General features: G+C 36.4%; 1 protein-coding gene across 1 annotated transcript in view; it reads right to left on the bottom strand.

The window, feature by feature from the left end:
• Positions 1–2,019: 2,019 nt before the first annotated feature.
• Positions 2,020–12,815, bottom strand: part of LOC145978306 (uncharacterized) — a 52,240-nt gene continuing 41,444 nt past the window's right edge. Inside the window, exon 4 of the mRNA XM_083110849.1 lies at positions 2,020–8,229. Within this exon, the coding sequence (XP_082966975.1) occupies positions 7,992–8,229 (238 nt within the window). The 3' untranslated portion in view covers positions 2,020–7,991. The remainder of the gene's footprint in view (positions 8,230–12,815) is intronic.

The raw sequence follows: 12,815 nt of genomic DNA, 5'->3' as shown, positions 1-12,815 counted from the left end.
TAACCCTCATTACAATATAATAATAAAATTTAATCATATAAAGTAAATACTTCCATCATACGTATTTGCCAATGTAAATTTATTCATGATAAAAGTAGCAATTCGTGCTTTATTAACAAATGTAATGAAAGTAGTTTGCAGAATGGGGCTACCCATTTCTTCGTTTTCAAATCAAATCCTTGCAGAAGAAGGTGAAAGGTAGTACGGATCCCACTAATGTTAATTTATTTAATATCTGTTCCATAGAAATAAGTTAAATATTCTGTGGACGAAAAAATAATATAGGTGTTGGAAAATTCATGAATCAATTCATGAAATGTGAAAATTCAAGAGAGAAACCTGAGCGTGGTGAGACTTTTCTCCAAGAGGAGGAAACAAACCTTTTCCAGGAATACAAGCAACACTTTTCCAGGGAAGAAAATAACACCATTTTACTTTACGCTTAAAAAATCACAACGAACAGAATTTCACCCCTTCCTTTCCAGGAAGGGGCAAGTGTCCCCTCTTACCTCTCGCTGGAGCCGACATTGGAGCCCATGGAACCGACAGTGAAATTGCATGCTCAAAGGGAAATGAGTTTCTATTTAATTTTAATTTTTTTCTTCTAGCAATTGTTACTAATAATAATAATAATGTCAATTTATGTCTCCATAAAAAGAGAGAATGCAAATGCACGTATTTATTGTTTGCCAATATCTATAAATGGATGGCATTTCCTTTACTCGAAGGTTTATTTTCCACACTGAGCAACTTAGCCAAGAGGAGGAGTGCCCACGGGGGAGGGGGAGATAATGGCTCGGATTGCGCCATCAAAATATTTTTGCGGTTTTCCTTAAAATAATATAAAATTCAACATGTATACATTTTTTTAAATATTTGTTTAAAAGTTCTACACTTTGACACCATGCTGCAATATGTAGGATGAGGTAGGGGTGGGAGATTCAGAATATGTTTCCTTAGTGAGTCATTTATTTTAGCTGGTACCAAGTCACTTTTGCTACTAGACGCACTATATTGAATTCGTTAGATGAAGAAAAGGAAGAATTTAGGAGGAAGGTAGATCAAGTAAAGTATTCAGTAAAGCTAGAAAAAATATATATGACTTTCAGATAGATAGATATATATAGCACTATAGTAGACACGGTGTCCTAATGAAATACTTTATGGGGTTTATGACATGATCTGGGGGCAACACGCCCTTGGCCTTGGGGGAGATGGGCACCCCTGTCCAAGAACCCCGATCAGTGCAGGTGTGTACAACTCGGAAAATAGAGGAGATCCATTTCTTAACCTGTCCCAGGATTTGAAGTACGGCTCATACGGTTGCAATTAAAGTTATAAACATATGCAAAGCGTTTCATATCCTTTAGTGCGAGTCATCCCGTGTTCGATTCCCAGTAGGAGCTTCAAAACGTCAGTGTTGACCCAGCACCATGAGAACGTTTGGGGAGTTACTTGACTACAATAGTGGCGGTCTCGATTGGTGACGATGGGACTCGATGCGCACACCACACGTCATCCCATGAAAAGCATCCGCTGCGCCATTAAGTACAATTTAGTTTCGTCGCCCGGTATATATATAAAGAATTGAACTTGATTTTCGATACTTTTTATACATTAATAATTTCAATATTTTGAGAAATCAGATTGTAAATAATATTATATATATATATATATATCGCTCGTGTTAAGGAAAACGTCTGAGAAGTCTTAGAGCGAATAACTTGTGATATTTTATTCGTACATATTCCTCATATCACCATGATAATTATACCTTGAATCACTTCGGCAAAGATCATACGCACAATGTGCACAATGCTTACCCGGGATGTTTTCAACGCAGTATCAGAGCGTGATTTCGTGCAATGAATTGTGGGAGAAGTTGTCCACTGAATATCTTCCACTTTAAAATTTGAAATTCAACGTGGATGACCTAAAGATTTCCCTCAACAAAACATTACACATAAAACTGAACACACCACATTTGGAATAAACACGCAAAACTTATTTTCACTGTTATATGAAGTAACTCACATTTATTGAATTACTTTTTACAGGTTATTACAATGTGTGAAATTCACAAAGGAAAAAAACACATCTCGATCACTTTTGCAATTTCTCAAATACGTCACAACATTTGTGTATATCACAAGAGGAGTATATGCATTTGCAAATATCTCTATGTTTTACCCTCTTCATACAATTAATAGGCAGAGTGAAATAGAACAAGAAGAAAAATGTAACCAAACAATGCCAGAATACTGTATTACATTAATATTGTACAATGAGATTAAATGCACAAACGACTTTGCTCCCTAGAGTAACTTTATCTACAAGCTCACTCTAATTTCCGCTAAACTACACTGGTTCGTTATAAAGAAATGTTTCAGGAATTTGTTAATCGTAATGTAGTTAACTTTCCTACCCTTCTGTGCCTTGTATAACGCCCAAAACTTCATCCACCCTAACAGTCTAGTTTTTTACATTTACCTGAGCATCTGTTACAAACATATTAAGTGACAGATAAACACTTTTACCTGTGTTTTGCTAGTAATAAGAAATTCAGGGTCTGATAACTAAATTTTTACTATATACATGAATTCGCCGATTGAAAGTACTTTGGACCCATTCACGGGTGTTTTTCAATTGTCCGATTTCAATTTAGTACAGGTCCACATTGCTTTATTATTCACATAGCAAGCGAACATATACGATGTGTTTGTTATGTGTGTGCGTAACCAACTCGTGCATACATATATTCACTAACCAGAAACGCAACACATTTTCTCTTCATTATCCTTGCTTTCTAATTCCAACCTTGCTGCAATACCAATCCTCAATTTGAAGAAGTTCATAAAACATATAGTGTCACTATGTAAAAATACTGTTATGGGCACATTATAACTAAACACTTTGCACATGCAAAGCAACCAAGTGAATTTTTATTCTCACTTTAAAATATTAAAGAACAATAAAGTGGGTGTATTTGTTTTGTGTGTTTGTGTACATATATAATATGGGGAAATAATGACAAATTCTGTAAACTGAAGAATCACACGTAGACAATTATATAAAAAATATACTGGAAAATAACATTTAATATCAGAAACAAAGTATTTGTTGGTTGTAGTTTGGTAACATATACAATAACAATGCATTAAGAACATTATACTCTTAATTATTAAGAATTTTGATTGATTTATTTACTTTTATTTTTGGAATACCGCTTTTTGCAGTTTTTACCATATTTATAAGAATTTTGAGTTGTAATTCGTGATTTTCTTTTTCAACCTCTAGTTCATTTCTAGAATCTAATCAAAATTTTGAATATCCTATTATTTTTATTGCGTTAAATGCTAAAATCCAATAAGAAGAAACGAACTCGAACTACATACAAAGGTTGTAATTTAATATTTACTCTATGTACTGAATCATTCTTGTAACTATCTACGTTCCCCCACATCTCCTGATTATTTTAATTACTTCTCTAAATTTGCATTTTTCTTACACCCTCATTATATACCTAGGTATTTTGTAGTTTATAAAACTTTAGAAACCCCCCTAACTTATGAAGCTATATTCAGTAAGTCACACGGCAATATTTTTAAATTGCTATTTGACCATCTCAGCCAGAAATATAGTAGAATACGGATATGTTCGTAGCAGGCATATTAGCCAGGGAACAGTAAACAACAACAACAACAACAACAAAAACAAAACATAAACAAAGTTTTGGCACCACACTGCTTTAAAAAGATATTATTATGAGCCATTTTAATAACTATGAATTTCTTGATTCCCTTTTGTATTAACTAGGTATGTCACGTTGCACATATGTATGTAATAATAAATAAATAGTGCAAACATTATTCTACCTAATTGCACACAGGCGCGTTCTAAAACGTTTAACAAAAGTTCTGGGCATTTTTCTTTCTAGAGACTAGATACTGTTTCAGTTTTGAGCCGCTTCAGTAAGAAGCTTTAATATCAGTGTTTTGTTTTTGGAAATTTTACAGAAGTAAATTCATTAAGAAATTGTTGTTCTTTTTACAGGCAAAACTACCTTCCAGTCAAGAATTTTCGGGTGGCTATTTTATGAGTTATATAGTTTTGGAACGCGCCTTAGGAATTCAAATGCTGAATACTTATCCTAGTAGAAAATTCAATATTGTACAATATTGTTCAATATTGAGGAGCTCCCAATTGAGTTTTCTAAAGATGATTGGAAACGAAATAAAAATAACTCTTATCTAAACTGTTCTAGGCGCAGAGAAGCAGAATTGTGTCTGATTCCTGATTTTAACTACGCTTCAGTTGTGAATATATATCGAAGATATCCCTTGAATGATATTTCTAAGATATCTATTGGGTTTTTATCAGAGTTTAACATTTTGAAGATTGTTTTCTGATATATGAGTTGTGTGAAGAAGCAAGGGCACAAAGCAAATTGAAAACCATTCAAGTAATTATTAAATTACAAAATTATTAATGACAAGAGACACACAAAGTACAAGTTTGATCACACATGAGATTCTCGCTAGAAATAAGATGAGACCCACTATTTGCTACGTGCCTTGTTGTTTGAAAGCAGAAGGCTGAAGTCTCTGTACACAAAGAAGGCAGCCATTACATAAAACTGTTACGAATTGTAGAGACCCCTTCAGAAGGAAAAGTGTTTCCGATAAATTGAAATTTAAGGTAATTGAGAACAGATTTATATTTCAGGTATGAAAAACGTACCTTCGTTACATGAAAACTTACTTTGTGCGCAGAAAGGTTACCTTTTGGAGAAAAAACAAACAAACAGTTTCTCCAAGAGAAATTTAAATCTCGTATTAAAGTTACCAACAGATACCGTAGATCACGTATACGTGCTTTGTTTGAACCAATGTCTTACCTGTTAATAGTAGTTATATTCGACTTCCTGGTGTTTCATATTTATACAGACAACTGATCGTCTATAGTAATCTCTTACCGCCTTCTTGTCAAGTTTATGCAATTAAGAAAAATTAAGCTATGTCAGAATGATTTTTCCAAGATAGTCTATACTCGCAATATCAGCAGCAGGCCATTTACACTGGTATAGTATGGTTGTGTTCAGAATTTATATTCGCTTGTAGGTTTTTGATTTGATTTCGCTTTTATGCCACTGTTGAATAATCGCGAAGATGAGGATAAATGGTGATGTAATTAAATTGATGGAGGGGCATTCACAAAGTACACAGGCCGGGATTCGAACCCGGCATCCATGAATATTCTCTTCTTGTTCCATTCAGATTGAAGTTCGCATCACAGGATGCATTTGTTCAAATAAGTGGTTAGTAGTGTACTTGCTAATTTCTTAATACAAATTTTTGTCTTATTCTTGTCTTTCCTAAGCAAGTATCAATATAATATCATTCTTAAATAACAAACACTCTAATTGCTTTCATTTTCCTTTCTCTGGTTTTAATAGTGAAGAATGGGGTTTCTAAATAAGTTCTTGAGCAGTGGAGAATTTGTGATTTCATTTCCAGGTTTTTCCTATCTTTAAATTTGTTGTATCCATTCCTTGAATTTTCTCAAAGTATTAATAGTATTTACGATTGACATGTTTCAAGGCAATAAGAAGTGAAAACCATATGTTTCCGGGTTCAAGAACTTTTACAAGAGGTTCAGTCTGATAGCAATGATTGCACCAAGGAGCAAGGGACATGGTGCAAGCGCCCGCACTCATTTTTTCTGATACCAACAGCCTGACAAACCTCCCTTAAATCGTCATTTGCTGTGGATGATTCGAAATCTTACATTTTATCTGCTCTGTACAAACAAAAAGTCTCCCATGCTTGTTCAATGCCTTTGTTGTGTTCAAATATACCTCATGTATTTAGTAAATCTAATTCGTTTTCCTTTATACATATATAGTGTGTGGTTACATTCTAACATTCCAGTCCATCTTTCCCATGAAGAATTGAAGCGACCATGGAATCCTTAACAGGGGTGTAGTTTGATATCCTCATATATGCCTGCTTCTTGTGCGCTGTTCTTTGCACATTTTGTATTCAAATATTTAATCTTCATTGCAACTACCAAGAAGCTGTTTTGCACAGCTGTAATGTTAAAACAGTTGTTCGTAGAGGGTCAAGTACAGATGCCTAGGCTGAGCTCGACGAGTACGGCTGCCTTCTGAACTGGCGGCTGGAAAGTGACGGATCAGAGTTGTGTTCGACTGTCATCGTTTACTTTCGCGTCCCAAAGCGCCGAACGCCGCTCGGGGCACCAAACAAATGAAAATCGGAGAGACCCCATGCGCCTGGTTTCTTACCAAGGGCAGTTGTAAACGAGAGTGTTGCTAAAGAAACTTGTTACAAATGAACCCTCACTAGCACGGGGGAAAGTAGCTGTTCAAGGACCTGACTCTCTGTACTTCCTTTTAAAGTGCCAACACGGCAACATTGTCTGAAGGGATCCAATGTTGTTCCTAGAATGTCGCAAGTGAGATTGACACCCGCTATAGCAGACCCCTCTCGGCAGATGGAAATAGCTCCCTAGTTCAGTCGCCAATATTTGAGACTCATTGGCAACTCAGGTATCACATGCTCGCATCTTCACGAAAACTGATATTACACCCCTTCACTGCATAATAAGTTACTCAGACTCATTGAATGTCCTTAGCCAAAAAAAAATGTGCCTAGGTTCCTCATAATGGAGGTATATGTCCATTTTACAACTTGTGAGTGTCTCCAATATTTCCAAGTATCTCACGTTTCTTATGTGTAACAAATCTAGGAGGTACATTACCATCGACCACCTTCTGGATATGACAATGTATTAACTGTTGTAATGCTTCTATTTCATCTTTGCCTACTCCTCCTTATCCACATTCTTCAACCTTTATACTTTTCTTATCGCATTATCATCGCATTTACATATATCCCCATAACTAAATGTAGACTTTCATATCAATAGTCCTTCCTTTCATATTTGTTTCGGCAGTAGAGTTCCAACCAGTTCCTTGAATTTGGGCCTCTCAGAAAGCATAGTGGCTAACGTTGACGCCTTGTAATCAATGTGCCGATTCCCGGGGTTGGTTCTGATCCTATTTTAAATTTGTAGGCCCAGTCCCCATTAACCCTTCTGAACATAAAGCGACCAAAGAAAAATCTTTTCATCAAGAATCAGACATAATTCTATTTCTCTTACAAATTGGATATAACATCTCAAAAATAACCGCCACATTCATATCATACTTGTATTTGTACTAGTGTATCCCACGTTACTGTAAGAAAGATCCTAACCTTTTTTGTCAAAAAATAGTAGTAGTCAGACTAGTGTAACTAAACATAACCAGCAGTGACGATTGGTTATATTTCTCAATGAGGCTCTAGAAATTGATAGGCAACTATTGTGCATCTACAACAATCAAAGTTTGCTACCCTGCACGTGTTCCTTGCGCAAGCGTCAACCTGGAAGGATGTAATTGTGAGGACTGGAATGAAATGAAGGTAAAAAGACACAACAATACAGAGTGTTCCACTTTGCACTATCACATGGTGAGTTTCTTAACAATTCAACCTTCACTGTAGTTGTCCATATCACAAGAGAAATGTCCGAGAAAAAGCAAAGGAGACTAGTATAACTGAACGGTTGAAGGAGGACTCATAGCCTATGTTTCTTCATACCCTTCACAGTCTACAGTTAGTTCATTTTGGCAACAATACTCCCTTTATGGCACATGTAATTTTTTTCCCCAGCTTGGCACAACAATGGACGGATATTAAAAAAAACTGTTGACCAATCAAAACGCTCGTTGTCTCCGTTTAAAACCTTTGTCCGGTCCGTCGCAGTTTGTGCCATTGTAACACAGTTAAAACCTTTTTCTCGATGAGGCCTTGGTTACTTTTTCTTCACGCTGCCACAAACCTAACCGCACGAGTCAGTTCCGGACGTCCGAACGGACGGACGCACCCTCAAGATTGTCCTCTGCAGGCAACGTCGGACAGCGTCAGTGGTCATCCTTTATCCTCGTCCGGCAGAACGATGGACACGGATTTCTTTGGTCCGTCCGGGCGCGGAGGCGGCGGTGGTGAGTCTTGGCATTCCTCCGCCGGTGCTACCATCTGTGGTTCTCTTTCGCAACCAATCGGTGGGAGTGGCGATGTGTAAGGTTGTAGCGGAATGCGATTTGGTCGTCCGTCCGTGTCGTCAGGAGCTGGCAACGGTGGTAGAACTGTCGTGGGTGCCATTTGCCTGAAAGAGGAAAGATAAAGTTTTAATGAAACACCAAAATAGAAAGAAACTACCAGGTGTATTGATCTGAATGTGCTACACACTCAAATACACTCTAAGTTGTGATAGCATGTGGATAATTAATCACAAAGACTTTTAACGCACCTACCCTTGTGTGCACCTTAATGGACTCCCTGTTCACCAGATTTCAACCCTTTAAAAGTTGACCTTTATGTGAGCCAGAAGGTTTAAATAAATGTGACATATTTTCAGTATTTAGAAGTCATATTGTTATTATTATTTCATTTATCTTGTGTGTATATGCGGTTGTTTAGTTAGCTAAATTCTTGCCAATTTAATCTAATAGCGTCCGTATTTGAAATTACAAAGATAAGTTATGAAAATCGAATTATATAGGGCCCCAAATTCAGTTCTGCAGGCTTTCCCTAAAGCTATCACTGGGTGACCCCTCATATCAACCCCCCCGTCATTCTTTAGAGTTCATCCCTTAAGTTAGACATGTCTAGCTCGGCCATTCATACACAGATCCACTACACACGAGTCACAACAATAGAAAATTAGAGACATTACTTGATCGGTTCCCCCGGTCCCTCCCCCCACCAAAATCTCCCCAGTGTTGCAAGCTACTAGGGCATTCTCATTTCCAAGAGTTGAACTATGGCATGCATGTTACGATGCTGCTAATCCGGAGAAATAAACAATATGTAGTATTTCTTAAGGATAGAGAGTTTCATAATCGGCTGGAGTTGTATTCAATGGGTCTCGGGTTGGATCCCAGGTGGAGGTAAATTATACAGTGGTTCAAATCCCACTTTATCGACTGCGTATTGGACACAGCTGTCTCCCCCATGGTCACTTGCTGCAAGGGCTGGCCCTCCAATGTGTTATGTCTGTGATGTCGTTTTAAGTATTCGGCATATTCTTCCTGAACGTGCTTTCCAGGCAGACTTTTCATCTTCAAAACTATATATCATCCCTGTTGGGAGATGACGACAGTGTTTTAACAAATGTTTTAGCTTTTTACGAAGATCTGGTCTCTGTGAGGAAGGTTTTACTATTTACTGTGTTGTGTTTGTCTTGTGCAGGTCCCTTTGTAACTTTGCACTTTTAATTTTTCCAAAGGAGCTTTTTACACCCTTTGTTTTAACCTTTTTAAGTAAGAAGTTTAGATAAGGGGTTATTTCCCCGTATACATTTAAGGGTGCAGAATGCCATACGATTCGACGCACCCAAACACTTTAAATGAATCAAACAATTATACTGCGGGCTCAGTCCCGTGTAGCCCATCTGAGTAGTCTTACCAGGAAACGGTTCCTTTTCTTTATATTCTGTGCTACACTTCTCTATCCTTTCACCTATCTTACTTCTTTCTAGAGGTAAGGTTGGTCCAAGATGATTATAACCCCTCTCCCTTTCCGCTCGGCCTTGACACGTAACTGCTATCTACGTGCCGACCCTCAAGTTATCTGAATTTGTTGCTACCTCCTCACATTTGACCGCAATCTTCAAAATAATTCCCCTTGCCCTTTAAGCGTTTTCAAAAAGCCACTTTAGAATTCTAAGCATCACATCATCATCGCTCTTTGTCGTCGGAGAGAAGTGTTTCAGAGAAAGAGATTAGATTCAGGTGACCTTCAAACTTTTATCCTGGAAGTTAGGAGCGTTTCCATGGCAATCGACTGGAAATTTTCCTGAAATAAAAGTTTGAAAAGCAAAGTGGACAAGAAAGGTTCTGCCAATATTGCCTGTTCAGAAAGGGATTATTTAATACTCAGTTCCCATTAAGAGAGCTTTGCCCATAAAAGTTATGACAAATATTGAACATTTACTTGTCTGTAAACTCATTGCACAGTTTAGTACAATAATATGAGCGAATTTATCCCTGTTTGAGGGTGTATCGAAGCAATCTTCCTGCACCATTAAAACAGGAAAATCCAGGCCAACGATTCTCTGACGTCTTGCTACTTCTGTTTTGCGAAACAAGTGGATATACGTATTTTTTGCGTCATATACATTAATTTTGTTACTGACATAAATATACAACATTGCTGATTACACTGGAGAACAAAAAAAGATTTCATTTTGTGGCATAAAGTTTAATAACAGTTTCAGCACACAAATCAGCTGTGATTGCCAATTGTATAATTGGTTCAGTTGAATTGACTCCAGTTACAAAAATAAACATACCATATAAAATGTAGGAGGTAAAATTACTCCACCCTTTTCTCGGTAATATGAAAATTTGATAATTGGCTGAAATTCCCATTAAACTTATTTATTTATTTGTAAATTGTTGCTAGGCAACTTATGAAGCATTGCTAGGCAATATATCTCTTAATGTTGAATTTTGTAGTATAACTAAGCAAAATGCGTTTAATGTGAATACATTGGAAATATGAGTTACTCACGTAGTAAGTGTTTCAATAACCCAAATGTTTTTTGCTATATATGTGGAATATATTGTCTACCATCACAGAGAAGAAATATCATGGATGTAGTGAGAGATTTGTATCAGGCTTATTTTGCCAAAAATCTGGGACAACAGAATAAAAAATGGGTCCCACATATAGTTTGCAAAACTTGTTTGGAATCACTTCGTTATTGGGGCCATGGCGGACGAAAGGGACTCAAATTTGGAGTGGCCATGACATGGAGTGAACCAAAAAATCATGTTAATGATTGCTATTTTTGTGCTGTAAATGTTAAAGGCATGAATAGATTCAAAAAGCGTAATTGGGTGTACCCTAATGTAGAGTCAGCAAAGCCGCCAATACAGCACAGTGAAAATTTACCTTTACCAGTATGTACCTTTTCGGAAAATATCGACGATGACGTTGAGATATCAGATGAAAATGCTAATGACAATAAAAACGAAAGTGATTTTGAAGGATGTAGTTCTACACCGCAAGCATTCTCCCAAGGCGAACTGAATGATTTGATTCGTGACCTACATTTGTCAAAAAATCATCTGAGATTCTACCATCGCAACTAAGAGAAAAACATTGTCTTCAGCCTGGTGTTACTGTAACATCATATAGAACAAGTGAACACAATATTCTTCCTTACTTTAGCGAAGACAATGATCTTGTGTATTGTAACAATATTCCTAAGCTTTTGCTGCTGTTAGGTCTATCAACATATCGCGCAGAGGATGGCGTTTATTTCTGGACAGTTCTAAAAGAAGTTTGAAATGTGTTTTACTACACAATGGTAATAAACATCGTTCAGTTCCTATCGGACACTCAACAAAGCTTAAGGAAGAATACCAAAACATAAAAATGGTTTTAGAAAAAATTGAATATGCTGAACATAAGTGGCTCGTGTGTATGTGGATTTGAAGATGGTGAATTTTTTACTAGGACAGCAAAGTGGGTATACAAAACATCCCTGTTTCCTATGTTTGTGGGATAGTCGTGCTAGAGAAAAGCATTGGACGATAAAAGTTTGGCCCCCAAGGGAAAATATTACAGTGGGAAAAGCTAATGTCATTCATGAACCCGCTGATAGACAGAGACAAGATCATCCTTCCGCCACTGCATATTAAACTTGGGTTGATAAAACAGTTTGTCAAGGCCTTAGATATAAGTGGTGATTGTTTCAAATATATATGCCACACTTTTCCAGGACTAAGTATTGAAAAATTGAAGGCAGGAATCTTTGACGGACCACAAATTCGTACACTTATAAATGATGCCAATTTTACAACTTACATGTCTTACATCGAATCTAAGGCCTGTCTGAGCTTTGTGTCCGTCGTCAAAAACTTTTTGGTGAATCACAGAGCAGAAAACTATTGCGATATAGTTGGAAATATGTTGAAAAATTTTGAGAAATTGGGAGCCAATATGAGTGTGAAGATACATTTTTTACATAGCCACATTGACAGATTCCCTGAGAACCTTGGTGATTTTAGTGAAGAACAGGAAGAAAGGTTCCATCAGGATATAAGGATAATGGAAGAAAGGTACCAGGGACGGTGGGATCGCCACATGATGGCCGACCACTGTTGGAGCTTACAGAGGGATTGTCCTAAAAAGCAATACAGCAGGAAATCGTATAGAAAACGTTTCACATAGTTTGTTACTTCATTGTGTACATATTTTCTTAATTATTATGATCATAGGCCTATATACATTTATTTTTATAATAATGATTGTAATCACAAAAAGAAATATTAAATTGTTGTTGGAAGTTCATTTATATGTATGTCTTATGTTTCCGCCATTTTGGTTTAGTTGCATTTATTTCATTAATTTAGAGCAAATTTAGGAAATATATTATTATATCATTATTCAGCAGCATGAAATCGTCCTAAATTAGCTCTCAAACACTGTGCCGCAATTTCACTGTTCCCCAGTGTTATAGTTGATTACAGCATATGAAAAGAGATATATATTTTAGAATATAATTATCACGTCCTAATAATAATAATAATAATAATAATAATAATAATAGTTTATAAAAATATATTCGAAAGTTTCAGACTATTTCCTTCGTTTAAAGGCATATTAAGACTACAACAATTTTCAAATAATATAAAATAGCAATTTTCCCCAAAATTTTCATTATTTCGTAAATAAACATTT

Source organism: Lepisma saccharinum, chromosome 24, assembly GCF_977018435.1.
Source record: "Lepisma saccharinum chromosome 24, izLepSacc3.1, whole genome shotgun sequence".
NCBI classification, from domain to species: domain Eukaryota; kingdom Metazoa; phylum Arthropoda; class Insecta; order Zygentoma; family Lepismatidae; genus Lepisma; species Lepisma saccharinum.
Note: the sequence above shows the minus strand (reverse complement) of the source record. Positions and strands in the feature narration are given on the sequence as shown.